Source organism: Microtus ochrogaster, chromosome 22, assembly GCF_000317375.1.
Source record: "Microtus ochrogaster isolate Prairie Vole_2 chromosome 22, MicOch1.0, whole genome shotgun sequence".
NCBI classification, from domain to species: Eukaryota; Metazoa; Chordata; class Mammalia; order Rodentia; family Cricetidae; genus Microtus; species Microtus ochrogaster.
In genome coordinates, this window is record NC_022023.1 from 18,681,684 (window position 1) to 18,709,081 (window position 27,398).

The 27,398-nt window shown below is 45.1% G+C and overlaps 1 protein-coding gene across 4 annotated transcripts in view; it reads left to right on the forward strand.

Annotated features, from left to right (window-relative positions):
* Sv2b (synaptic vesicle glycoprotein 2B) overlaps positions 1–27,398 on the forward strand; it is a 153,242-nt gene that overhangs the window by 69,780 nt on the left and 56,064 nt on the right. For all 4 annotated transcript variants that reach the window (XM_026784292.1, XM_026784291.1, XM_005357752.3 and 1 more), the window contains one exon: positions 19,197–20,038. In XM_026784292.1, coding sequence (XP_026640093.1) covers positions 19,588–20,038 — 451 coding nt within the window. In that variant the 5' untranslated portion in view covers positions 19,197–19,587. The remainder of the gene's footprint in view (positions 1–19,196; positions 20,039–27,398) is intronic.

The following is a 27,398-nucleotide window of genomic DNA, read 5'->3' on the forward strand; positions in this document are numbered from 1 at the left end:
TGTGTGTGTGTGTGTGTGTGTGTGTGTGTGGGCGAGAGAGAGAGAGAGAGAGAGAGAGAGAGAGAGAGAGAGAGAGGAGAGAGAGAGACGGCATGGGCACTTCTCCATGTTTCCTTTTTCCTAGGTAGGGACGAGTCTTAGTTACTCATTATTAAATATTTTTGTGTTAACCACTGTGCTTCTGGGTATGTTAAGCCCTTAAGCATCTTCAAATAAAGCAAATATTTTGAGAATCCCAGTGACAAGCAGTATGTTTCTTGGAATTTGTTTCTAAGTTACCATTGAAGCAAGACCACAGAGTAGGAGCTCCGAGGAAGCATTATAGGACCTGGGTTCAGAACCCATGTGGGTCAGTGGGTCAGCCATGTGACAGAATGGTGGCCCAGTGGTGTTTCTGGTCACGAGCCCTGTGGGTGAGGTCTTGACAGCTTATTTCAGACTGGAGGTTATTTTAAGGTCGTCTGACGAGGATAAAGCAGATTTGAGCGGTCTGGGCACCGTGGCAGCTGCGGTGGGGAGGTGCATTCTCACGGAGGTCCACATGAGTAAGCACCGTGGCAGCTGCGGTGGGGAGGTACATTCTCACGGACGGGTCCACGTGAGGATAGGCTTGCAGACTTCCAGTCTTCCAGTGAACGACCTGGCAAGACAGGCATAGCCCCACAGTTCCGGGTCTGCTTTCTTCTCAACATCTGCTAGTATTGACACAGACTGTCCACATTTGTATATCCAAGGTGCCTTAGAAAGTTTAGGTGCAAGTTCTGCTATTTCTCATATTCTGATGCATGATGCTTTGCTGAGAGATTAGGCTTCTTTGGAGGGTATCCAAAGATTTTCTTCTGACCCCAGTCTGGGCGGATATTTCTCCTGAATCCATTATTGCTCAGCGAGAATTAAAATTCTTACCTTTGTAGGCTATTCCTCCACTAGAATCATTAGGAACCTAGACTCAACGGGAGTTTAGAGATGTTTATGGGGACATATGGCCTTAAAACATGCTCAGATGTGGTGAGAACAGCTCTAACGCCTCTGTTCTGTTGCTGACCTTTGAGCACGTCTTCCTGGAATATCAGAAAGGGAGCTATGGGGTACAGGAATGGTGACTGCCAGAGGCCCGTGTGTGTGTATGTGTATGTGTGTGCGTGTGTGTGTGTGTGTGTGCGCGTGTGTGTATGTGTGTGTGTGCGTGTATGCACATGTGTACATACGCATAACATTTGATATATATATTGGTATGTACAATACCAATATATGTATTGAGACAGGGTCTTGCTATATAAAGGCCAAGTCTTGCTAAGAAGCCCTGGCTAGCCTGAAACTCACTGTGTAACTCAGGCCGGCCTCAAAATGCCCCATCCTCCTACTTCAGCCTCCTGAAATGCTAAGACTGCTCTCAGCTTCAGGACGAACTTTGACAGGGTCGTGGTCAGTGTGGCAGCTCTGGTGTCACTCGGGAATGGCAGCTGGAGGTCAGGCAAGCTGGACTAGGCTGATCCATTGTGAATATGAAAACGAAAAAAAAAAAAAAGCATTTCCTACCGTATCATGAAAATGGAAGACAAGAACTCTAAGATAGCCATTTTATGCTCGGATTCTGCTGCATGCTGGCTGCGTTATCACAGACACACGAGAAAGGACAGGCTGTCCTCTCTGCCTTGGACATTCCCCCGTCCCTCCCTCACCATCTGGCTACTTTCTAATCATCTTTCAAAGATAAGCCCAGGATCCCCCAGATCCGGGAAGCTATAATTCAGAGCCACCCAGTTGCTTCTCCCTGGTCTCTTCTACTAAATATGAACTTTGAAATTTTAGATGGAGAGCTTTCTTTTCATTTTTAAATCTGGACACGGTGCTTCTTGATCAAAAGCAATTGTTTTCTAAACACACATGGTCACGCTTACGTCTCTTGCTTCCCAGCAACACTATGCGGTTAGCACAAAGGTTTTTCCCATTTTACAGATGAAAAGGATGAAATTCAGAAAGGAGGACCCAGCATCTCACCGAGGGGCTTACGGCTGGTGCTGGGACTGAGACTTAACTCTTGGCATCTGACTGTGGAACCTGTGTCTATAACTAGCCTGACCCAGTCTGCTGCCCCACTGCTTGCTGACCTCTGGGGTAACTAAGCTAAGTTGCATTTGGCTCCACATCACCTGGCCTTGTACTACCTTCTTGTTCCTTCCTCAGACCCCTGTATCTCAGGGCACAGCCCTCTCCAGATGCCGAGGCCCAGATTTTGGCGTCATCTTTGGCTTTTCCTTTGCTGTCACACATTGATCTGTTTGCCCCATCTAAATGACTCCACCTCTTGTTTGGATCTTTCTGTTCCTAACATGTCCTTGAGAAGATCTTGATCCAAATGGCTGCCACTGCTGGTTCAGGTTGTGACCTGAAGCCTCCCTGCTTCCTTCTGGTCTCAGAATGCCCTTGAGTCTGTTTTCAAAAAAAAAAAAAAAAAAAAAAAAAAAACAAAACAAAACAAAAAAAAAAAAAAACAGAGAAATTTTTTTAGAACTTGCCAAACCTTGCCAGACCTTTGGTCAATATCTTTCATGACTTCCAACTTTGCTCTTTTGTCTTTTATGGGACACTATATGCCCTTGAATATCTGTACGACTCAGTTCCTCTCTTTCACTCAAATACTACTCAATCCCCGAGGACCTCCCTCAGTTCTCAACACAACACAGTCCCAGACTCCTTTTTCTCCTGAATTCACCTTATATTCCAATGCAGTCCTCATTTAACAAACACTTTCTCATTTATTTCTGTAATTTTTTATTCTTCTTACCCAGGTCATTCTCTTCCCTCACTCCATGCATACACCGGTAGGACCACCCCAACATTCCAGTCACCCATCAGAGGAGTAAACCTGCCACAGTGCCTGGCTGGGATGAGGACTTCTGACTCCACTGTTTTAATCTAGGAGTTAATTTGCTGCCTGTGAAGCTCTAGCAAATCTAGAGGTCATCGAACACAGAGCAAATTAATCTACTGGGAGTCTTAGCTTCCCCATAAAGAAGCTAGGACTCCATGCTGGATTTGATCTACAAGCTTTTCTCCTTGTGGCTTGTTGCCCATGGGTGATCATCCTGGGCTGTCTAACTCCTGTGGTCTCAATTCAGTAGGTTTGATCAGCGTTATCCTCTGTGGTGAAATGAAGGTGATGATTGGGTGATGGCTTTTGGCTTTTGCAGTTGTTTTAGCAAAAATAGGTCAAGCCTTTAGAGTAGTCTAAGTCAGCAGGCCTTATATACATTATGTATTTACACATATATATTATGTGTATATACATAATTTCCAAATATAAAACTCTGCTCAGTCTATATGATGTTACTTCTATGTATATGTTTTCGGGGATGACTATTTGATATTAGATAACCAATTTGTGGCCTCTGTGCCTAGGAAGACAATCCCTCTCCTGCTCTGTGTTCTTTCGTCACCTGTAGCTCTAAGAGCAGGGAGGAGGCCTTGTGAGCCTTCCCCCTTCACATTAGCATGTCTGTTGGTGTCATCCTTGTTCAGGCCCTGTTTGGGCATCCATGTTGGTGAGACTTCATTGGTGTAGCTTCTGACATTTCTGGGAGACACATTGAGAGCTAATTTTTATAGTTGAGAAAGAGTGGATTTAATGATTTGCAGGAGATCTTTGTTTGGGTGGAGACCCAGGTGGGTCTAATGCAGAATCCATCATGTCATGGGTGAAGCATGAAACAGATGTGTATGGAGAAACTCATGGATCCTATAATGAGCATAGGCTACCAGTATCAAATCCTGAGGAGAAGAATTAGAAAGTAGTCAAACCGAAATGTTCTAACTGTTAATGTAAATAAAGGAGGCTTTCCCCCCCTCAAGAGTTTGGGTCTGGAGAGATTGCTCAGTTGCCTAAGGGTGCTTACTGCTCTTGCACAGGACCCAGGTTTGGCTCCCAGTATCCACATCAGGCAGATTCAAACAGCTAGGAACTCCAGTTCCAGGGGATATAGAACTCTCTTCTGGGCTCTGAAGGGGCCTGCTTATGCATGCTGCATATGAACTCACAAAGGCTTACACATACAAACAAAAGTAACAAATATTTTAAGTAAAAGTAATTAATGGACAGGTCTCACTGGCTGCTCTTTTTCTTCTGTTGCCCCATCTTCTAGAAAGTGCTATGGAGGTGGTTCAATGCACATGATTTATATCTCCTGGAGATGATCATTGAAAATGCATTGTTAATATCTTCTTCCAGAAACTTCTCCATGCATGCAGCAGTGGAGATGGCTTTTTCATACATGGATGGTACACAGGGCTGACTAGGGTCACTGTCTTCATTTCATTGAGGAAAAATCAGATATTGTTTTTGATTAGAGTCAGAGTGAAAGTTTGGCAGTTTTCTTGGCATTTAAGAAGGCCTGTCTATCCATCTGAGCATACAGTAGGTGATGCTTTCTCCAAAGCTCAGATAAGAAAATCCTTTCTGAGTGAGGGGTGAGGGGGTTGTAGAGCACACGTTTACTGAAGAGAATATTAGAGTTTCTTCTGGTTTGTCAAGACATGCTCTTAACATTACAAATGTTAGACCTACCTAGTCCTTGATGTCTTTCCTCCTGAATATATTCCGCAGTAGAAAAAGAACACTGAGCAGTCAGCAGGGTCTGGGGTGGAGGGGAAAGGTGGGGAAGTTGTCCTCTGAGTGATCTTGCAGCTTGATGGATTGATTGGTGGTCTAATGTTAGGATCTTTGACTTGTGTGTATCATCCCTGGTAGAAAAGGGGGTGGTGGTTCAGAGCTGGGGATATGTCTTCCAGGGAGGCTGGAGAGGACAAGAAGGAAGAATTAGGTTGAGGGTGAAAGCAAATTGGAAATTCTATCTATAAAAGATGTGCAGCTGGGGGCCGGGGCTCTAGCTCAGTGGTAGAGTGCTTGCTGAGTGCAGAAACGGCCCTGCATTAAATTCCCAGCACCACGAGATTAAATGGGATCTAAAATAGAAGGGTGACCAGTTTTTCCTAAAATACTCTTATGCAGGTATTCTGAAAAGTGGATCCTAGAGTTTTGTAGAAGGTAGATGCATCAATGGCAGATTTCTGGCTCAGGAAGGGATCACCCAAGTCACTATGCCTAGAAACAGCCCATGTGATGGGAAAGGTGCCCACTGAGGAGACGATTTGTCCTCTGCAAGCAGAGGGTGATGCTGTCTCGTGTGTTTTATCCACTCAGTGTTGTAGAGCAGAAACTTCATTTCTTTACCGACCGCGAAGTTCATGGCTGAGACCCCATAACAAGAAACAGATTAACAAGAGAAAAGTATACACATTTATTTAGTGAACGCTTTGTGCAGCACAGGAGGCTTTGGCAATGTAACTTCAAAGCCGTGGGAAGATCCGTGGTGATTTTTTGTGGACAGTTATGCAAACATGTGAGATGTCCTAACGGGGGAGGATTTTTTTTTCTTGGTATTCCTTGTCTTTAATCCCTTCCAACTCCAGATGTAGCACAGACACCAGTCACGTGGGATGTCAGGGAGAAGGTCTGAGAGTTTTCCTCTTAGGTTTTATGGCTTCCTTTGGGAAGGAGATATAAGGGCCAGGTAAATCACACACTGCGGCTTCAGCCGTTTCCTCCATGACCAGGGTACCACATTCTGGAGCCGAGTTTCCTGCCTACTCCCAGTACCCACTGTCTAATCTGATCTCTGGTCCAGCACAAGCCCCTGGAACTTTCTCCACATGCTACAAACCTGCTTCAGCCTGAGAAGCTGGTTTCCAATTCCTCAGAAGAGATCACAAAGCCTTCCCTCATGCAAAGCCTGTGTATGTACTTCAGCTTAGACGTACAACAGCTTGCAGGACCTCTTGCTTCTTTGAATTTCTAGGGAGAACCATCAGCGTGTGGTTTATGATAAAGAAGTATCCTCCCACCCCAATCATTGAAAAGAAAACAACAGGGTGTTAGCTGGTCTCAATGCAAGGGGAAAGTGGTTAACACCCGCTTTCCTGATGACAGTGTCTGGTCATGCAGCACGGAAAGACATCTTGTGTTTGGTTCCAGGGCTCCTGGTGACAGCAGCCAGCAGCACTGGGGGCGGATCCTGTGGCTGTCTGATGTGGGAATATCCTTCCTCCAGTGATGTGCCATCTGCTTCTAGTAGCTGGGGGAGGGGCTTTGAGAAGCTTATGAAAACATTCCTGGCGGAGCTTCTCAAAAGAGACCCGGTTAGAGATAATCCTCTCGACACCATGACGATTTAGAGATAGGAGGGACTACTTAAGGAGATATACACTCTTAATCTCAGCATCTGCGAGGTGGAAGCAGGTGGCTTGTAAGTTTGGTTTCTATTTGGTGAGATTCTGTCAAAACAGAAGAAAAAAGGGACAGGATAACAATGACATAGTTTTGACGCTGTCTTAATTAGCACCCTCAGCTTGGTGGCTCTCTCTCTCCTCCCTCTCCTGTTCCCCATCAGACTCCTATGACTGCTAGATGTCATAATAGGCTGTGTGAGTTTCCATCACTCTAGGGTTGACTTGGGCAGGAGTCTGCGCCAAGTCCTGATACATGCTATGTGGGAGGCAAAGATGACATATGGTTGGACTCTATAGACCTCATGGGTGGTATGGTGCTCCCAATCTAGCAGTCACTTTAAGGATGAGAGACTGCCCTCTGTATCTTACAGGCTCTCGAAAAAAATGTTGATATCATTGGGCATCTCTCCTTGTCAAGTGTGTAGCCGTCCTTTACACAGGAAAGGAGGTATGTGTAGGAAGTCAGGCCTGTTAGATGGAGGTCACGTGATGTTTTGTGAAACCCCCAGACCACAGTATTGGTATTTCATTAGTTGTCTCTGCATCTCTGTTACCATAGTGCCTGATAGAAATAGCTCAGGGGAAGAATGGCTTATTGTAGTTTATGGCATTAGCGGGTTCTGCCCATCAGGGTGGAGGGAGGTAGTGGAGTGGCTCAAACCACTGTGGCTGAGGTGTGTGGCAGAGCTGATCACGTAACAGTTCATCAGTAAGGAGAGAGAGAGAAGGAGAGGGAGAGGAAGAGAAATGAAAAGGAAGAGGAGAGAGAGAGAGAGAGAGAGAGAGAGAGAGAGAGAGAGAGAGAGAACCAGCCAAATATAATTTTCATTTCAAAGACCTACTCCTAGTGACCCACTTCTGGCAGCTGTGTCCCACCTCTCCAAGATGCCCAGAACACCCCAAATAGTGCCACTAGCTGGAGACCAGTGGTTCAAAACATGACCCTTCAGATTTGACTGATAAAAGATATAAACCCGGGATGGAATCTACTCTGCCCTTCTCCGTGTTTGTAACCCTGGCAACATCTTTTGGGTCTCTGAGCTCACAAAGGTCCTTGTCCAGTCTCTGGGAGCACTACGTGAGATTGTGTATTAGTTCCAGACATGGACTATAGGCTCATTAACACCTTCTTCCTTTGTTGTCTTTCTCTGTTTCTCTAGCATTTGGAGTAGAGCCCAGAATAGCACAAAATGCTAGGCTCTAGTGCTAAATGTGTTTGCATTCCCAGCAATGTTTGAGCCTGTTCTAATTACAAAGTTTATACATTGCCAAGGCTGAATTAGGGGTAGGGATGGAGAGACAGACAGACAGAGTGACTAATTACACAGAAGAAGTACACTGGAGTGGGATGAGTATGTCTGGGCAGAGGAGTATCACAGGGCCAATATCACTCAGGGCTCAGTGATTTGGGATGATTAAGAGATGGAGGTAGGGACTGTGATGTCTTGAAATGAGTTTAAAAAAAATCATTTCAGGGAAATAGATTGGGCGGCAAGATCAGCTGTGAGGGCTCTGTTTATATTTTCCCCATTGAGAAAAGTGAGGAGGTTTCCAAAGGCCCAGAGAGTCGCAGACTAACTCTGTGAGAGCAATAGCTAAGTGACTGAAGCCAGGGAACCGTAACCATCAGGCAGTGGTGACTTAGAGTACCCACTTTAGGCAGTCCTAAAAGGATGAGGTGTCTCCAAGACTGGACAAGGCAGGGCTAGTTTGTAGCCAAAGGTAGATCATTTCCAGAAGGAAAAGTATACGAACGCAGAGGCAGGTTAAGACACATGAAGTGGATCTTGTGGCTTTCCTTTGTGTGTGTGTGTGTATGAAGAAAAGTCCAAAATCCATTTTATTATCTTTAGCAGTCTCCCAGACTTCCTTCAACTCAAATCCATAAAGTTATAAAGTTTATATATATATAGTTATATATATATACATATATATATATATATGTATATATATATAGTTATAAAGTTCCTTGAGCCTTTAAAACTTTTTCCCTTTATTTTTATTTTATGTCTGCCGATATTTCGTCTACACGTGTATCTGTGCATTGTGTGCTTGCAGCGCTCGAGGAGTCCAGAAGAGGGCATCAGATCCCTTGGGACTGGTGTTCTAGATGATTGCAAACCACCATGTGGGTGCTGGCAATCCAACTTGGGTGTTCTGGGAGATCAGCCCCTCTTAAACACCGAGCCACTTCTCTAGCCCCCTTCGACCCATTGAGATTCCAATTTCCAAGCTGTTGCCCCTGTTGGGAGCAATAATCTTCTAGGTTCAGTGGCAGCTCTTTTTATTCTTGATGGTCTTCCAAAACCTCCAGTGATCCAGATGATAACGTCTTATGTGTGGTAAGAATTCCTTATCCTTGCAGACAGGGTGCTGATTTTATGTTTAGTAAAAATTATACTTACTGTCTTACAAAGGGACAGGACAGTGGGAGCTTGTTAGATTCTCCTGGGTGTCTATGTGACTCCCAAGATTGACAGAACAGATGATGAGAGCAACAATGAGAACCGCGCGAGGCCATTTGCCTAGGGAGGAGCTGCCAGAAAGGGGAAAGTGAAGTTGAGAACTTGGGTGTGCACCGCTCAGTGCAGGATAACTTGAGGTCACATCAAGTGTTTTGAAAGTCTTGGGAGGTGACGAAGGGAAATTTCCCAGCTGTTTGGAGGATGAAGGGCCTGGCGGTGTTGGGATGATTGGCATAAGAGGTGTGGTAGAGCCATGCCAATAGAATGGTATAAAGTGCTTGGCCCTAGGCCTTAGGCTTAGCGACACAATGTAGAAGCTGATAGTGTCATCAGGCAAAATCTGCCAGCCATACAAGAAGGGAATCGTTGAACTCTCCTTCCTGGTTCATTTTGCAGTGGCCAATGCCATCTCCAAGGTCAGCTGTGATTTCATTATTGGCTTAGAGGTTTTTTTTTTTTAATTTATTTATTTCTTAAAGATTTCTGTCTCTTCCCCGCCACCGCCTCCCATTTCCCTCCCCCCCCCCCCCTTAAATCCCCCCCCCCCCGTCAACCCAAAGAGCAATCAGGGTTCCCTGCCCTGTGGGAAGTCCAAGGAACCCCCACCTCCATCCAGGTCTAGCAAGTTGAGCATCCAATCAGGAGCAGAAGGAGAGAGAGCACGAGCAAGGAACTCAGGACCGCGAGGGGTGCACCCACACACTGAGACAATGGGGATGTTCTACTGGGAACTCACCAAGGCCAGCTGGCCTGGGTCTGGAAAAGCCTAGGATAAAACTGGACTCTCTGAACATAGCGGACAGTGAGGACTACTGAGAACTCAAGAACAATGGCAATGGGTTTCTGATCCTACTGCATGCACTGGCTTTGTGGCTTAGTGGTTTAATCTATTTTTTCTCTGTTTTTGAGACAAGCTTTCTACCTGTAGAATTATTTTTCAATCATCTCTACTTTGGGAAGAGAAAAAAAACATATCTGAAATGCCCAGAAGGTTATAATATCTTTTCCTTTCTCCAGGATATTGGTGCTTTCTGGAAATATGACCAACCATAATCAGTGGTTTCTTAGGGGAGCTTCTGTTGCATCCCACCAGCCTTTATATCCAGTAGTACAGGCTTCCATGGTAATAGCTTCTACTTTCATTTCTAAAGAAGAGTTATCTCTCAGATAGAAGAAACAGGAGCAGTTTCTGATACTTCCAAATCTGCTCCCTTCCTCCCCTGTCCACCTCCAAAGCTTCCCTGTACTGGCTTCTCTGCTCAGGCTTTGAGGTGTCAAGAAACTGATGCTTTCTCTCAAGTTCTTAAGAGCTGTGTCCATCCTTCCCAACCTGTTTCTGTTTTTGCGTCCGCATGTTCCTGTAGCCATCTTCCTAAATGTCCCCCTGCTGCGCTCACTGGCCACCATGGGGATCCCTCCACCTGACAGTTTGACATCACCTGAGTTTGCTCAAGTTCATTCTCTGCCTCAGGGTTCGCTTAGGGAGTGAATGCTCCTAAGTGATCACTCAGGGGTGTCTTCGGTTGTGACTGACAGAAGATGTTCTTCATTGGGTAACCTTGCAATGGAAAAGCAGCATTGTAGAAAAGAGATGAAACCTACCTTGGACTAGGGACAAGGTGCTGCTGCAGGCTGGCCTTCCCAGTAGCAGTTGGTAGACTTCCATGTGTAGTCAGTGTTTCCTGATCTATTGTTGGTTGCCAGGAGCTTTCCATTTAGCAGCAGGCAATGCCATAAACACGGTGTGTGGGCAGCTTGGTTTGTAGGAGAGTTTGAATGCCGACTTCTGAATCTACCATCAATGGGGCGGGGGGCTTGGCAATAGACTTGCTCTCTTTGAATCTTTGTTAGGTCACCTTTGAAATGGAAAATTAAAGTTATCTAACTGCTAGTGTTGCAAAATCGAAGAGGAAAAGTTACTCAATGCAGAAAATGTTTGTTTTGTACCTTAATGTGTTTGTACCTTTGGCAAAGGTCTTTCCCTACTTTCTTCAGAAATACCAGTTGAAGGGCAGGACAAATGGCTCCATCGGTAAAATTGCATAATACACATACCCAAGGATCTGAGTTCAGACCCCCAACACTTGTGGAAAATGCCAGGCATAGAGTGTACATCTAGAACTGAGTGTGGAGGGTGTGAAGACAGATGATCCCCAGAGCTCACAGTCTAGCCAATAAGTGAACTTTGCCATCCGGAAGACTGTCTCAAACAATAAGCTGAAGTGTGATAAAGGGAAACACCAATTGTCAACCTCTGGCATACACACACACACACACACACACACAAACACACACACACACACCACAAACACACCCCACTCGCATATATATACCACACACACTCCCAAAATAAAACAAAATATCAATTCGATGTGTTCATTTAAAAAAGAAACTACAAAATGTATAGCTCAATAAAAAAAGAAGACATGGAAAACAAAAAGAAGAAAACTACATTATCACTGTATATGCTATGTAAATCATAAAAACAAAACCGAAGAAAACATTATAATATCCTGCTGCCTCCTTAAAGCATCCCTTTTAAAGGTTCCCTTTTAAAGGTTCTGAGCTTGAGGCTTGTTCCCATTTCACTAGAAAGGATGGTTAGAAAGATAGCAGGGGGCTGGAAGAGCTGAGCTGGTGCCTCTGAAGATTCTTGGACCAGTAGAGTCACTCTTCCTCCTTGTAATTTGATGCTATTTAATTGTATAAAATCATGCTGGCTACCATAAAGAGCAACATCACTGCTTTGGAAATTTTCACCTTAGTAATTCTTCATTTTGGGAACAAAATACGAGTGAGTCCCTGTGCCTCTGTATGTCAGTATGCGGAGGAGATTCAGGAGCTTGTGGAGTAAAGTCAGGACCCTAGCCCAAGGTGGCATGGGGATTCAGGGCAGGGCTCCAGCAGAGTGCGGTGCCCCAAATCTAAAGGCTCTCCCTGAGAAGACTTTGCATTTGGGCAGAGGTGAAGCTAAAGTCCCTATTGTCCTTCTGGCTGGGTTGTGCTTTGAGGCATACACGATGCATATGAGCAAGGCCTTTCCCCCTGTGTGTTACTAGTAAATACACAATGGCTTCTCTGGTTGTTGTTGAGTTCCTTCTTGGTTATAGGCACCAAAACCAAGTTTTGTGAAATGTCAACTCAACTCTCATAACAACTCAGGAACTAGAATGTCATATTCGTCTCATTTTACACACGAAGAAACCAAAGCTTTACGGTCAACTATCTGCTCCTCTCAGGGAGCTCACATCCCTCCTATGGGTCTGACTCCAGTAATTGGGCATCTCTTTAGCTTAAGCATCAGCCCCTGTCTCCTTTCCTTGTGGCTCAGCTCCTGGAAGAACCTAGGTGTTTGAAGGCAGGTGTTTCCTCGTAATATGGTGATTTGTTTCCAGGGGAAAATGGCTAAGGTCAGAAGTAGGTCTTTAACTTTGAGGGCGGGAGCTTGCTGATGCAGATTTAGTGCTATAGTGCACTCTTGTCCAGGAGTCTATATTTGTGCAGCACCAAGAGGCTTTCCTGACAGAGCAGACCACACAGTGAAAAACACTGCCTGGGCTTTAGGATGCAGGCAGGAAGGGAACAAATGAACTTTTCACGGGGAAAGAGTGAACACTTGTTGTCTTAGAAAGACTGTAATAATAATAACTAATCACTATTTTCTAGTCCTTTTTGGATTATTAAAAAAAAAGAAAGACTGTCATCGAAGATTGCTTTCTCATTTCCCAGCCACCCAGACATGAATAATCATACAAAAAGTATATTAACTACAACACTGGCCAACGGCTCAGGCGTATTCCTAGCTAACTCTTATATCTTAAATTAACCCATTTCTATTAATCTGTGCAGTGGCATTTCATTTGTGTTTTAATAAATAAAGCTTTCCTCAAGATCAGAAAAGTATAACAGCCACACGGGCCAGCCTACAGATCAGGCAGCAATGACACACACCTTTAATCCCAGTAGCCATACTAGCTTGCCATAGAAACCAGGCGGTAGTGGTGCATGCCTTGAATCCCAGAACTAGAGAGGATTATAAAACTGGAGGAGACAGCTCTCAGTCTCAGTCTCATTCTGAGATTCCTGGAGGCAGGATCACCATTTTTTCTATATTCTTTTTTCTAAATGAAAGTTCTTCAGAGGCATAGTGTTTAAATATTGCCATACTATTTAACTATATAAATATTTTAAGGTTTGTCTTGCCCCCATTTAGCATATGACTTACTTCAATATTTATTAATATAAACAATGCTATAATTAACATTCTTCATCTGTTGTTGTCCTAGTTTTCCATTTTAAAAGCAAGAAGCATTCTCTAACTTCAAACCAAGTCTGGCTTTGTTTGAACAGATTTAGTATTACTTTAAAATATTTGTTTTAATTTCTCAAGAAAAAACCTGAGGGTTTCTCTGGTCTTCCTTAACTCCACTTGTTTCTCATAGCTTGGAACCCAGCTTTCTGTTCTAATACAGCAGAACTGAATTGGGTGGTTCAGCTATGAAGGGAGAAGTACCCTTAAGATTATAACACTACTGAACTAACATGGTCTTGAGTGGGGCAAATCCAGAAGTACTGCATAGATAGATGGCATTTCATTTATGTGTTCATGGGCACATGGGCCTTTGTGCTATTCACTCTTTGGAACTGAGGTAGATGCTACTGCCGTGAACACTTGTGTACAAGTCTTTGTGTAAGCATATGTCTTTATTGGTCTTAGGTACATTTTCGGATTGGAATTGCTGGGGTTTTGGTAAATACATGTTTAATATCGTAAGAACCTGGCAAACCATTTTCCAAAGTGCTTGAGCCCTCGCCCACTCTCCCCAGTAGTTTCCAATGGTTCTGGTCCATCACCTCCTAGCCCACACTTGCTATCATCTGTCTGTTGATTACAGTTATAGTAGTGGGTGTGTAGCAGTGTCTTGTTGTTGTGCTAAGTAGGCTTTTGTTCAGTACTTACAGCTTTCAATTTGACAGGGTGTCTGTGAATCACCCAAAGAGAATCGTGAATAAAGGATCCAGTGTTTACCAAATCTATTTGCTCTTAGAACCTTTTTTTATCTCTCTTCAACGGATATGTTCAAGGCCTAATCATGTTCAGAGTTTTGGGAAAAATTACATCATTTGATTAGTATTGTTTTTTAACCTTCTTCTGAACAAGGGTCTATGGCACAGTGATTCTGAACCAAGAAGCTTGAGGAGGCTAACACTGTGACCTTTAAAGAAAGTCAGCAAACAGATCCATACTAGGAGGTTTGGAAACCAGTAGTTTCTCTGTTCTTGGTTCCCCATCTCAGCCCAGGTGTGTCCAGATTTCACAGAGAGGAAGCTGGGCTCTAGCTGGGATGCTGGTTACATGTTAAGTCCCAATGCACAGATAATAATCATCACAGTGTCCGGATGATAGTAAGATGAGATTTGCATTGTTCCTCCTGTGCGTGCTGGGAGTCATGGTGCCTGAGGTTCATGGATAGCTCACTGAATCCTCATGGTGACTTTATACAGGGGTGCTATTAACAGATGAGGAGCCTGTGTCGGCACTAAGAGGCTATGAGTTGCTTCTACATAGGTAACAAGAGACGGCAGGATCAGAATTTGAATCTGGGTCTCCCAGACATCAGGGTGTTTCAAATATATCCTACTACCCCGCTAAAGAGGCAAAGAGGAAAACCTTTCATTTGTCCTAATCACACAGAATTCTGGAAATACTGGCAACCTAGCATTTGGCTGCTTAGAATCATCATGGTTTCAATCTCCTTGTTACTCCTCTTTTCACCTACGGGGCACATTCTGTCCATTCTGTGCATATCTTCTGGCACATGTGTCCCCCTTGTTTGACTGTTCGCATCCCAGATTTTTGTTACAGGCCAGGACTCACATCCCCACCAGTGAGATCTTCCCAGGCCTCTGTTCTGCACACCAGTTCCACTCATCTTCACAGTCTCTGTTGGCTCCTGATATTTATAGAAAATTTCCGCCTCTGAGCAAAGCACTGAGATTGGCCTCTTTCTTCTCCCGTCCATCTCCTGTGCTTTCTCATGTGGATCCTCTTGTGGGAGGCCGGCTGACTTCTCACTGGCTGTCCAAAACTGGACGAGCTAGTCTTACTTCTAGGCCTTGCTCTCCAGCTTCTGGTGCCTCCCTTGTGGTACCCACGCTTCTCTGAGCCCCCTCTGCCTTTGGATGTTTCCTTACCTCTGGGATGCTCTCTCCGCAGATCCCAAGGCGCAGTGGCCCTCCTTCCTCTGAATCCCCTTAGAGAATCTTCTCATTCCCCTCTTGGTCACTTGTCTTGCTTCTTCATGCCCAGTCTTGTTCTCTGTAAATGAGGTCATTATGGGAGTGCCTCATGGGGGCTCTGATGCTGGTCAGAAGATGTAAAACATGTAAAGATATGATTAAACTTAGCCCAGGAGCTGACGCAAAGCTGAAAGACGAGTGTTCAATAAATGAAAATGTGTGATTGATAAATAATTAAGATTGTGCGTCCATTGCTTCTCTCATTGCTGTGGCAAAATCCCCGCCAAAAACAGGGAAGGAAGGGTTATTTGTGTTCACAGGTTGATGGTGCCAGTCCATCATGGTGGTGAAGGTTTTGATGGTGGGCATGGGAGGCAGCTGATCACATCGCATCCGAAGTCACAGAGCAGAGCACATGGCGTTTGAGTCTGTCTGGAACTCCAGCCCATGGGTTGGTGCCACCTCTCCTCAGTTGAATCTGTCTTGACACACCCTGAGACATTTCCAGGGAAGTCTCTCCGAAGAGATCCTAAATCCAGCCAAGTTGGCGATAAAGATTAACCAGTGTCAGTGTCATTGCTGAAGGATGATCTGTATTATTTTAACTTGACTTTCTCATAATGGCTCAGCTCCTTGAGAATGAGGTTGATTTATGAACATTTACACAGAACCTTAAGCCCCAAAGACACTGGGAAATGCATGGTGATAGTGGGCAGAAAAACTCGTGTGGGGATACAATCCTGCTCTTCATCAAGATTAGCTCTGCTGCCACCTGGGTGTGGGTTCCAGTTTCTTTGTCTCTGCACGACCCCTGCATCCTGTTTAAACTCAGCACCACACATAGTTCCTAGTACTGCTTTTCTGTGTTCACTGGGCACATCCTTTTATCCTCCCAGCCCTCTGTCTCTCCACCCACAGCACAGAGAATCTCATCCCATTCTTGGTCCTGAGCGTAGACGAGGAATTGTGGGAAGTGATCCCTTTGGTGCTTAGCCAGTGGCTGCTGCTGTGGGCCTCTTTCTACTGCTGTTCTGTTGATAAGCTTGTCGACTGTGTTCTTCCAAAGGCTCACAGTAACAGATAGTACAGATTTTGTGGAGCAAATCAAAGAGATCTTCCACGTCCCCGAGGCTCTTAGAAGTGCTGAGTCAAGGTACCAGCAGCTTGGTTCTTTCCAAGAGTCAGGAAGGAGACCATTCCCAGCCCATCTCACAACTGCTGGCCTCGGGCTGCTGTAGTATATAGATGACATTGTTGGTGAACGTCCACACCATCTTCCCTGCAACCCATCTGTCTCCACATCCAGGTTTGCTTTGTTCATAAGATCACAATTGTTTTAGACTCACTGGAAAGTCCTGTTCTATCACTTCTGTAAAACCTTGGTGTGTGTGTGTGTGTGTGTGTGTGTGTGTGTGTGTGTGTGTGTGTGTGTGAATGCTCAGCCTAAAAACAAGTCAGTGGGCACCTTTTCTCCCCCTTATTTTGTTGGAGCTCACACGTCAGTTTAATTTGCAGGTAGGCTAAAGGCCAGCAAGTCCAACAAGACTCCTGTTTTCTGACACCCAGGAGTTTGGGTATCTGAACACACCACCTCATGCCTGTGCACCAAGCACTAACCCACTGATCTGTCTCCCCAATCCCTCCAGTCTCAGACTCTGATCTTCCTGAGATCATGCTCTGAGATCCTGAGGGTTGGGGTTCAATTTAGTTTTTGTGATAATTTAAGCCACGTTGTTGCAAATGACTAATTGGCATGTTCTCTAGAAAACGTTATGCTGCAAAAGTAAATAAAAAATAAATTAAAAAATAAACAAAAGAGCTTGGCATTTGTCAATGAAAAAAAAAAACCCAAAAAACTCTTGACACTGAAGACTCTTGGCTTGCCTGGACTAGACATTTACAATACTTCTTTTAGCCAGCTCGGATGAGTGGGGATAGTTTTGACGAAGACCTGTTTCTTTCCACTGAGAAGGTTCCAGAATCTTTACTCAAAGTGGTATTTCCCACATATGCTTTCAGAATCAAAAACCTTTCATTCCTGGCTCATGACATTTTTGTGGGGCCTCCAGAATAGAACTAACCCAGCAGCTCTTAGGCAGTTGGCACGCTTTCTCCGTGTGACATCATGCTGCAGAGGGCCCTCCTGTTTATGTGTGATGTATTGTCCTCCTAGGGTTCCTAAACACATGCAGTAAAAACCGATTTAGACTATTCATCTGACACAATCCAGGCCAGCCTGGTCCAATAGAAGTTTATTTACTGGAGATGGTGAAAATTCTGCCAGGGTGAAGTGAGAGTCATTCTGTTAAGTATTCCTTGCTAGGTCCTTTAGCGCTATTGCTCCAGGTCCCCTGGGCTGGTAGCGGTACGGAGGATAAATGTCCAGGCCTGATTCCCACACTACAGTTTAGCATCTTCTGAGGGACAGGGCCTAGGATTCCATTTCTAATGAGCCAGCTGGGTGGTTCTCACTCACTCTGTGTTTGGGAGTCAGTGTTTCCTGTCATGATTCCAGGAAAGCATGCATTGTCACATCGGGGTTAGATGGTTCCCAGAGCCAGAGTCTCCCCAAGGCTGAAGGTGTGGAGATCCAGGTGGCATTTGTGGGGCAGAGGGCCCAGAGACGGGCTGTGGGCAGGGGAAGAATCTACCAGCTGCGGCAAGGGTGTATGAGCACAATCCATTGTGAGATGACATCTGTTGAACGTGGAGGAGGACAGCGATTCCACGTGCGGAGGGGGCCTGGTAGGGGTTGATGGCTCTGAATTTGTTGGTAGTTGGCTTGAACTGAGAAACAGCTTTTTGTCAGCTCCTATGGAAAGAAATCTAAATATCTTTCCCGGAAAATCTGGCTCCTGGACGCAGCTGGTGTGGAGAATGGCTGAGAGAGGGGTCTAGCCTGTACTGCTGAGGGCCTGCTCACTCAGGCGGGACCTTGGGTCTACTTGGGGAGCTGTGCAAGCATTCAGACTTCTCATGTTCAGTAGGCCCTTCTGTGAGCTCTGGAGACTGTGTTTTCAAAGTTCCCATCTGATCTAATGAGTCATTCACCCAGGACAGTATTTAGGACACAGCCTCCAGAGACCTGTGGTCCCTGCAGGGAATCTTAGCTTTGTGACAGCCTCGCTTCTGTTTCTACCTTCCTCTGAGTCACACTTGCTTTGTCCACTAGATGATGTGTTCCTGCACCCCCTACTCTTTCCTCTTCCCCCCCTTCTCCCCCTTTTCTTTTTTTACTCTTCCCTACCTCCTACAGCGCTCAGTATGTAGTTCATTTTCAGGCCACATTTGGGAAGATGGTAAGCATCATTCAAGGATGCCTCAAATCTTGGGAGACTTGAGATTCTAGAAGAATCTTGGATGTTGGACTCAATAGAGGGATGCAATGATTAGAACTGGGTTATAAGACAGCGCCTTGGCCCTAGACAATACTGGTTCCTGGTTTTTCAGAGCTGGAACTAGGAAAATAACATTGCCTGGGATGATATGGACACTCGGGCGCGGTATTTGAAATATATTCTTATGCATCAAGTACTGTTGTCCTTGATTTACACAGGAGAGCACTGGCGCTTGGAAAGAGGTGTGTATGTTCATGTCTGTGGTACATCGGAGTCATGTTTCACAGAAATCCAGGCAACATGGCTCTGGGTCTCAGACTCTATGTTCTTGACATTGAGCCAAGTATGAGGTCAGAGTGCCTTGAGCTACAGTGCTGATCTCCACAGCAAGCTGGGCCTCCAAGAAGGCTCTCTAGGATATTTCTGGGCTCTGCATTTTTAGATATTCCGTGCTTTGCATTTCTGGTTACTTGATAATAAAGTTGGAAAAGCATTCATTTTCACAGTGGAAATTGGCCTATAGAATACTTCCATCGATGCCAAAAGCTTGATAAGTTCAAAGGAAACCCATAACATAAAATTGTCTTGTGCTGGAAACCCCTTGGCTACTTCTTATTGCGTTCCTGGGTAAGATCTGACCTTTGACCTTCACGTGGTTCTTCAGAGCTCAAAGGGTTCTCTGCCCAGGGTTTCCCTTCACCTGCCCCATTGATTCAATCCTCATTTAGCTTATGTGAATTCAAATGTCTAAGATCTACTTTACCTAACGCGCAAAATACGGATATTAGTAAATACATTCACTTAATTCAGAGATCATGTCAGAATCTCAGCCTTCTGTAACTCTCCCCTTTTCTGTCTCTATTCCCAGGGCATCACCTTCAGTAGAAGGACAAATTACCACAGCCAGTGAGCTGCCAAGTGCTGCCCCCACCCTGTCAAAGAAAGCAGCGGGTCCTGTTTATAATCAGCACCTCCCAGCACAAGCCTCTGGGTCACAGGGGAAGAACAGGGCAGGGTTTGAAACTTTCCGAAGACAATTAATACACACTGAGTGCAGAAGGCCACTTAGGTCGTCTCTGTATGAATCTGCTTGATCTGAGACACAAGCAAGAGAGGTGCAACTTTCATCGAAGACTTCACACGGACGTACTCTCCATTGCAACCATACTATAGATGATGGTCATTGAAATAGCCCCAGCATTTACCACTGAGCAAAAGATATAGCTTGAGAGGCTATCGGACAATTCCAGAAGCAAAGAATGGATGACTACAGGTACCGGGACAACTATGAGGGCTACGCCCCCAGCGATGGCTACTACCGGGGCAACGAGTCAAACCCGGAAGAAGATGCCCAGAGTGACGTGACAGAAGGCCACGATGAGGAGGACGAGATCTATGAGGGCGAGTACCAGGGCATCCCTCATCCAGATGATGTCAAGTCCAAACAGACTAAGATGGCGTCCTCCAGGGCAGATGGCCTTCGAGGCCAGGCAGACCTGATGGCCGAGAGGATGGAGGACGAGGAGCAGCTGGCCCACCAATATGAGACCATCATTGACGAGTGTGGCCATGGGCGTTTCCAGTGGACCCTCTTTTTTGTCTTGGGTTTGGCCTTGATGGCCGATGGAGTGGAAGTGTTCGTGGTGAGCTTTGCCTTGCCCAGTGCGGAGAAAGACATGTGTCTGTCCAGCTCCAAGAAAGGAATGCTTGGTAAGTAGAAACTTCCAAGGTCATTTCCCTGTGACCTCAAATATGTGAAAGGAAAAATATATACATATGTACTATCTTCTTATATATGTAGGTATACACACATATACATAATACAACATACATATATTTATATATAAAGAGAGAGAGAAAGTCTGTCACCATTAGACACTTTAAATATGCCATGGTATCATGTGAAATTATAATTTTATAGTCATTTGCCATTAAGGCATTATTGTCTTATAGAAATAAATCAGTCAATTGATTGGGTCATTGGGTTCTGGGAAGACACATGAAGAAGGAAGGATGGAAGAGACCTCTGGCTTATCCCCTTCCAAAATGGTATTGTTATTTGAATAGGGAACATGTTTTACTGGAAGAATAGTCTGTCATTCAAGAAATCAAGATATAGGAATCAAAGAAAGAGCTAGGTATCAAACGGATTTGAATAGGAAACCAAGTTCTAATACTAGCTATGTAAGTCTGACCCAATCAATTGACAACAAATAAGTACATATTTTTGGTCTATTGTATGCTACTACCTGTGATACAGTCCTGGAGAGACAATAGCTCTTGTTTCTTAATATATGTCATAAGGTCAGAAGGTCTTCATGAACACAGAAGTGACTTAACAACATCAGGGGTCAGCACTAGCATGTGCCTGTGTGTTTCTAGACCTTGACTTTGGAGAAAGAGTTAGCAAATGTTTCTGAGATAGAACACATATTCGAAGCCCAGATGGCCCCTGCCACAACTATCCAAATCCAGGGCTGTAACCAAAATCATCTGGAGATGACATGTGAACAAATGGACGTGAGTGTGCTCAGGGGGTGGAGTCGGGGTCTGTGAGCTTTGAGGGTAAATCTGAAAGGAGCGAGAAAGTGTGTATATGGCGAAATAAGAAAAATTGTCACTGAGAAACAAAATGACATCAACCAAGACTACAAAACTAGCCAAACAAAAAAGAATTATCTATGGGTCATTAAAACTTGTCTTATACATTTATGCTTAGCTATAATGCCACTTAAAAGGATTAGAACTCCATTAGACACGACCCGGAAAATCAAAGGAGGTTGGGTGTATACAATCAGTATATCTCAAAGTGAAAAATGCTTTGAGAAGCTGGGAAGTCATTCAGCTTGTAGAGCACAGTAGAATTTTAGTTGTGTGTGAGCACACGTACATTCGTCCACACATGCACATACACACTATCCACCCTCAAATGTTGAACAGTAGATTTGTAACAATTTATTTATTTGTATTTTATATTCATGGTGTTTGGCCTGCATATATATCTGTGTGATGGTGTCAGATCTCCTGGAACTGGAGTTACAGACAGTTGCGAGCTGCCATGTGGGTGCTGGGAATTGAACCCAGGTCCTCTGGAAGAGCAGCCAGTACTCTTAACCACTGAAGCATCTCTCTAGCCCTGAATAGTTGATTTTTAAAAGGGCAAACAAAAGAACAAAATTCCCTACTGAAACCAAGCCATCGCTAACCGACTTAAGCATTTTTAAGTCATCAGCTCATTTTGTGCTGTTCCCAACCGAAACCTAAGTCCCTGTTTACTCTGGCAATGCCAGTTAAGGTTTCATGCCCATCAGTATCTCTGGCACCACTGTGCTCAGCAGACTTAATAGCAGAGCTGCAGCACTGTGGCAGCTCCAGCCTCTTGCAGGGCAAATGCTGGGCAGGAGCTGAGGGCATGTGGTTATGATCTGAAGAGCCCACTCTGGTGTAAGTTTGCCCCATGTTTACCAAGAAGATGCTATGACCATCCCTGAGCAGAGATTTCCAGAGGAGAATTCCTGTGTGGTCAGGAAAATGGGAGTCTAAGTGAATCCAGGTGGATGACTGAGAGTCTCAGAGTCACCTTGGAGACTGGTCACATGTAGAAATAGATTCAGAGAGCCTTATCTAAGTGCCAAGCAGGGCATGTTGGCAAGATTTCCGACTTTGAAGTCTGCTCTCACTCTTTGGGACCATCCCACCTTTTCCTTATACATGGGTTGCAGATAAGAAGCCCTGCCCTGGAGCAGGCTTCTCTCCATGTGGGACCATGCGACCGTGAGAGTTTGGCAGCTAGCTATGTCATTATCGGTCAGTGACCTAGGGCCAGTCCCAACTCTCGCAACTAGTTTTCCCGAGGACGAGGTAAGGATGATGGCACATTTGTTGTGAGGACTGAGATAATGCAGACAACGCAACAGAATGGATGCTTTCTAAACAACCAAGCTCCCTTCTTGGTGCCATCCTGCCAGCACTGGCATGGATTCAGACTGCACTGACATAATGGAGATCAGGGCCAGGCTGCCTGGTTTGAAGTAACACTCTGCTGACTCTTAGTGGGGAGACCTCAGGCAGGTTACTCAGCTGCTTCATGCCTTGGCTCCCTCCCCTGTAAAGTGTGTTTGATGGTAATGCCTGTTCCGTAGGATTTCTGTGTAGATGGACTGAATTCAACCGTACTGGATTTAATGTGGTTAACTTGGCTGACTTGCTGTCTGAACCTCACAGGTGCTCAAGATATCTTTATTGCTTTTGATTGAAGTCATTATTATTATTTACTTGATCTCTTGGTATAGTGAGGATGAGGTACCCACACTCAGGGGCAGATTCGCACTGATGACTTTGAATATGTACTTCAGTCAAAATGATGCCTCGTGGACCCCTAAGGTCAAGCTGCTTGACCTTAGCGGGCAAAAGGCCCTTGTGTTCCGGCATTGACCCAGAGTGCTTGCTCTCTCTCTCTCTCTCCTCCTCACCCCCCATTTCCATTCTGTTTTAAAAAGAAACTCTCTCAAGTGAAGTCTCTAATTTGACTCTCAGTGAATGGCCCAAGAAAACAACACAGAGAACAACCAAGGTCTAACTCATAGATCTTTTTTTTTCTTATGGGGAAGAAACTAATCAAATTAGAAAAATTAAAGATGCTCTCTTGGTATCTTAGTTGTTTCTCTTGAACATTGTGTTCTAGCAAGTCCCTCATGAACATCTGCCTCACGGGGTAGAAAATAGGTTCAAGAACACACGGCCATCACTGTAGCCTCAGCTGTGCTTCTATCAGTGGTGGTCACCTTTAAGACAAGGAAAATGTATCTGCTTGTTAGTTAAGCATGTCCTTTGTTCTTTTAATTATCTATTTCCTCTCTCTCTCTCTCTCTCTCTCTCTCTCTCTCTTTCTCTCTGTGTGTGTGTGTGTGTGTGTGTATGTGAGTGTGCACATGTTGGAGGAGGGCCGCTTGTTCTTCCCTGCCACCCAGCTAGCTCAGACCCAAAATAATCACACAGAAACTGTATTATTTAAATCACTGCTTGGCTCGTTAGCTCTAGCTTCTTATTGGCTAACTCTTACATATTAATTTAACCCATTTCTATTAATCTGTGCATTGCCACGAGGCTGTGGCTTACCGGGTAAAATTCTCAGCAACTGTCTCCAGTGGCTCCATGGCCTCTCTCTCTCTCTCTCTCTCTCTCTCTCTCTCTCTCTCTCTGTTTTTCTTCTCCCAGGATTCAGTTTACTTCCTCCACCTACCTAAGTTCTGTCCTGCTATAGGTTCAAAGCAGTGTCTTTATTCATTAATGCTAATGGAAATCCCACATCATGGTATGTTGATTGTACATGCATGTGTGTGCTCATGTTTTGGGGACTCAGAGTTAATGTGAGATATTTCCCTTGATCTCTCTCCACTTTACCTACGGAAGCAGGGCTTCTCGCTAAATCTTGGAGCTCACCAATACTGGCTAGTCTAGCTAGCCAAGTTGCCCTGGGACTCTCCTGTCTATGCCTCCTGAATACTGGAATGACAGGGGGCTGCATGGCTGCCCAGCTTTTACATGCTTTCTGGGGGTCTGAACTCCAGTACACATGGTTGTATGACAGGGCCTTTACCCACTGAACCATTGGCTCTTTTAATTTTCTTTTAAAAGGAGCTGGAGGGTTGGCTCAGTGGGTAAGAGTATCTGCTGTGCAGGGAACCCAGTTTCATGTCCCAGCATCTAGGTGACAGCTCACAATCGCCTTCATCTCCAATTCCAGGGGAGACTGCATTCTTTTCTGGTCTTTCTGGACACCAAGGATGCAGGTGGTGCCTTTATAGACATGCGGGAACAATACTTGTGCACATAAAAGGAAAACAGTCCCTTAGAAGTTTATAAAAAGGTTTTTGGCAATTTCATTCATCGAACTCACGTACTAGAACACCACAAGCATGTTCCACTCTGAGCTCCATCTCCAGCACTTTTCTTCCTTTCTCTTTCTAAATTTAGACTGTTTTTGTAATAGGGACTCATATAACTCAGGCTAGTTTGAAACTTTTCATATTGCCAAGGATAGCCTTGAATCCCTGGTCCTTCTGCTTCTACCTCCCAAACACTGAGCTTGTTTCCATGCTTCACCTCTGATTGATTAAATATGTTTTATTTTTAATTATATGTACACGAGTGTGTATGCACATGAGAGTGCCGTGCCTGTGGGGGCCAGAAAAAAAATATCAGATCCCCTGGGGATGAAGTTATATGTGGTTATTAGTTGTCCAGCTTAAGTTCTGAGAACTGAAATCCAATTCTGTAGAAGATGACCAAATGCTCTTAGCCACTGAGAGCCATCCCTCCACTTCCACTTCATTCACCAGCGTGTAGACCACAGGATTGCTTAGGAGAGAGCGAGAGCTAAGGTTACTGACTGCCGTGTGTGGCGATGGCAACTTGATTCGCAGACAATGGAAAGCTGTTCGGTGTTAAACATCTTACATAACCATGTCAGTCCTGAGCTAGATGCTGGCAGTGGCTGTCTGTTAGCACCACCCAAGAAGCTGTCGATGAATGTATACCTGGGACTGGGAACATGCCTTCTGCATAAGCGTGAAGACCTGAGTTTGAATTCCCAGGACCCATGTAAAAAGTTGGTAATGGTGGCCTATAACTATAACCCTACACTAGAGGAGAAGAGAGGTAGAGAAAGGGGATCCCTAATGTTCATCAGCCAGCCAGCCAGTCTAGCCAAATCAATGAACTTGAGGTTCAGAGAGAGAATTTGTCTCACAAATAACCAATGTGGAGAGTGATGGAGGAAAGACAGTTAATGTCTGCCTCTGGCTTCCACACATCGGTGACTGTACACATGCGCATACATGCACGCACTTATATTGATAGCTACATTCACTATACAATGTGCACATTTACCCCCACGAGTATGCATGCACCTATACTAGCAAGTATATACATTACACATACCGTATACCGCAGGCACACGCATGCGCACGCACACACACTCACACATATCTGGCTCTAGAATAGTCTCTCTAGCTTCCATTAGAGTCTCTACTGGTGGGCCATGGGCATGGAGGGGTTTTGTTGTTCACTCAAGGTAGAGAAGGGGATAATTGATATGCACGCTCCTTCTCCATGTGGGCTTCAGAGATGCCCGGGCCTTTGCTCCCTGTGCCATGCAAGGTGGCAGATGATTCCCACGTGGCTCCCCTTGTGTTTTCTTTGATAGTTAATCTATCTGCTGCCTTGGTTAGAATAATAGGATGGATATATATCAGAATCTACTCGGTGCTTTACAGATTTTCAACTGTTTTGCTGGTCTTTCTCATATTATTTTTACGTGACTCAGTGTGATGAGCACTGTATGAACCCCCAGTTCCCCAGATGAGGGAGGTGTTGCCTGGAGACCTCAAGTGATGAATGCTGGATTCCACTCCCTAATGAAGTTTCCTGGCCCTGTGCTCCCCTCCTGGCTGTTCATCCTTGCGTGTGTTACTGTCTGCTAATGAGGTTGGAAGGTCAACTTTTATCATGCACAGATTTCTTCCTGGGATGCCAAAGGAATGGAGGCTAAAGAGCCAGTGATTTCCCAGAACCAGTACAATCTCTGCTCGCTTTCTTCTAATTTATAAGCAAATTATAATAATTACACCACCACGACCGAGAGCTATAATTTGATAAGCTTGCTCCTTTCATCAATTCTGCACTAGTATCTGATCTGTGTCATCTCTAATCGCCACTGCAGCACGCAAGGTAAATATTGGCTTCACCATTTCACAAGTGAGAACCCGCAGACTTTAAGAGGTTAAAACAGCTTGTCTAAACTAGCTGGAGACAAATCTAGGATTTGAAACTGGCTGTATCTAACTTCGCCTATTGCTTCTCCTTTCCCTTGCTCTATAATCCACGGAAGACTTTGCAGGGGCCATCACGTACATAATCTTAACCTTTTATGAAAACGCACCATGTGGTAAGTCACAAGTGAAGGTGTGGGGCTTCCAGCTGAGTGCTGGAATCAGCAACAACCCATTTCTGCAGGTGACAGGAGTCTCAGCCAGCTGTGTCATGAAGAACAGGGGACTGCAGGAGTTTGTAGTAATTCCTTAAGGCATAGACTGTCTACCCAGGGCAGGCCTCGCTCTGGAGAGTGGGGAAGCATCCGTGCCATCATGCACCAGGCTAAGAGGGATGCCCTCTAAGTAATGTCTGTCACCATGAGATACCACGGCAGCAGAGGCAACAAGTGCATCCCCCAAACTCCCTTCCAGGAACCACATTATGTGGAGCACTTGGGTCCTGTGTGGAGTTCATGACGACACAGCTAAAATGGTCTCCTCTAGGCTGGTGGGTCTAAAACCCATCTTATAAATCTTAAGCTGAACAAGCCCAGATGCTCTGATTTTTATTCTGCAGGGGATTGATTTAGTTCCTAGAGAAGGAAGGGTAAATGTCGTAGATATTAACAGGGTGGGGGAGGAGGGGGGGAGAAGATATCTGGCTCTAGAAATGCCATGGCCTTTGACGAACCCCGCTGAGGTTCACTGAACAGACTGGATGGGCACACTCTCCTCTGGGTGGGCTGGGCAGGTTGCTCAGAAGCGCAGAGTGAGCACTTTGTGTTCCCCTGCAGGAGATTGTGCTGACTCAGAGGCACGCATTAATCTCTGTTGGGGGTGTGCAGAAAATAGTCCAGAGAACTCTCCTCCGTGCCCTGGCCTCTCTGCCTCACCTCTCCTTGGCTCTGAGGAAGGGAACCATTTATTATCGTTGAAAGAGGATGTGTTAGCTGATTATAAGTCAACCATGAGGCCCAAGTTATAGTGTTGAAGGCCATGTGATATCAGCTGTGAAGAAGATGGATAACTTCTAGCATTTTCTTCATTTCTAGCTCTGGGAAACAGATCCCCATAGAGGAAGCAACTTGGTCAAGGTCATGAGTCCTGGAACTAGAGCCTGGGTCTCCTTGTTACTGGCTGTCTTAGTTAGGGCTTCTATTGCTGTCATTAAAAACCGTGATCAAAGCCGGGCGATGGTGGCGCACGCCTTTAATCCCAGCACTTGGGAGGCAGAGGCAGGCGGATCTCTGTGAGTT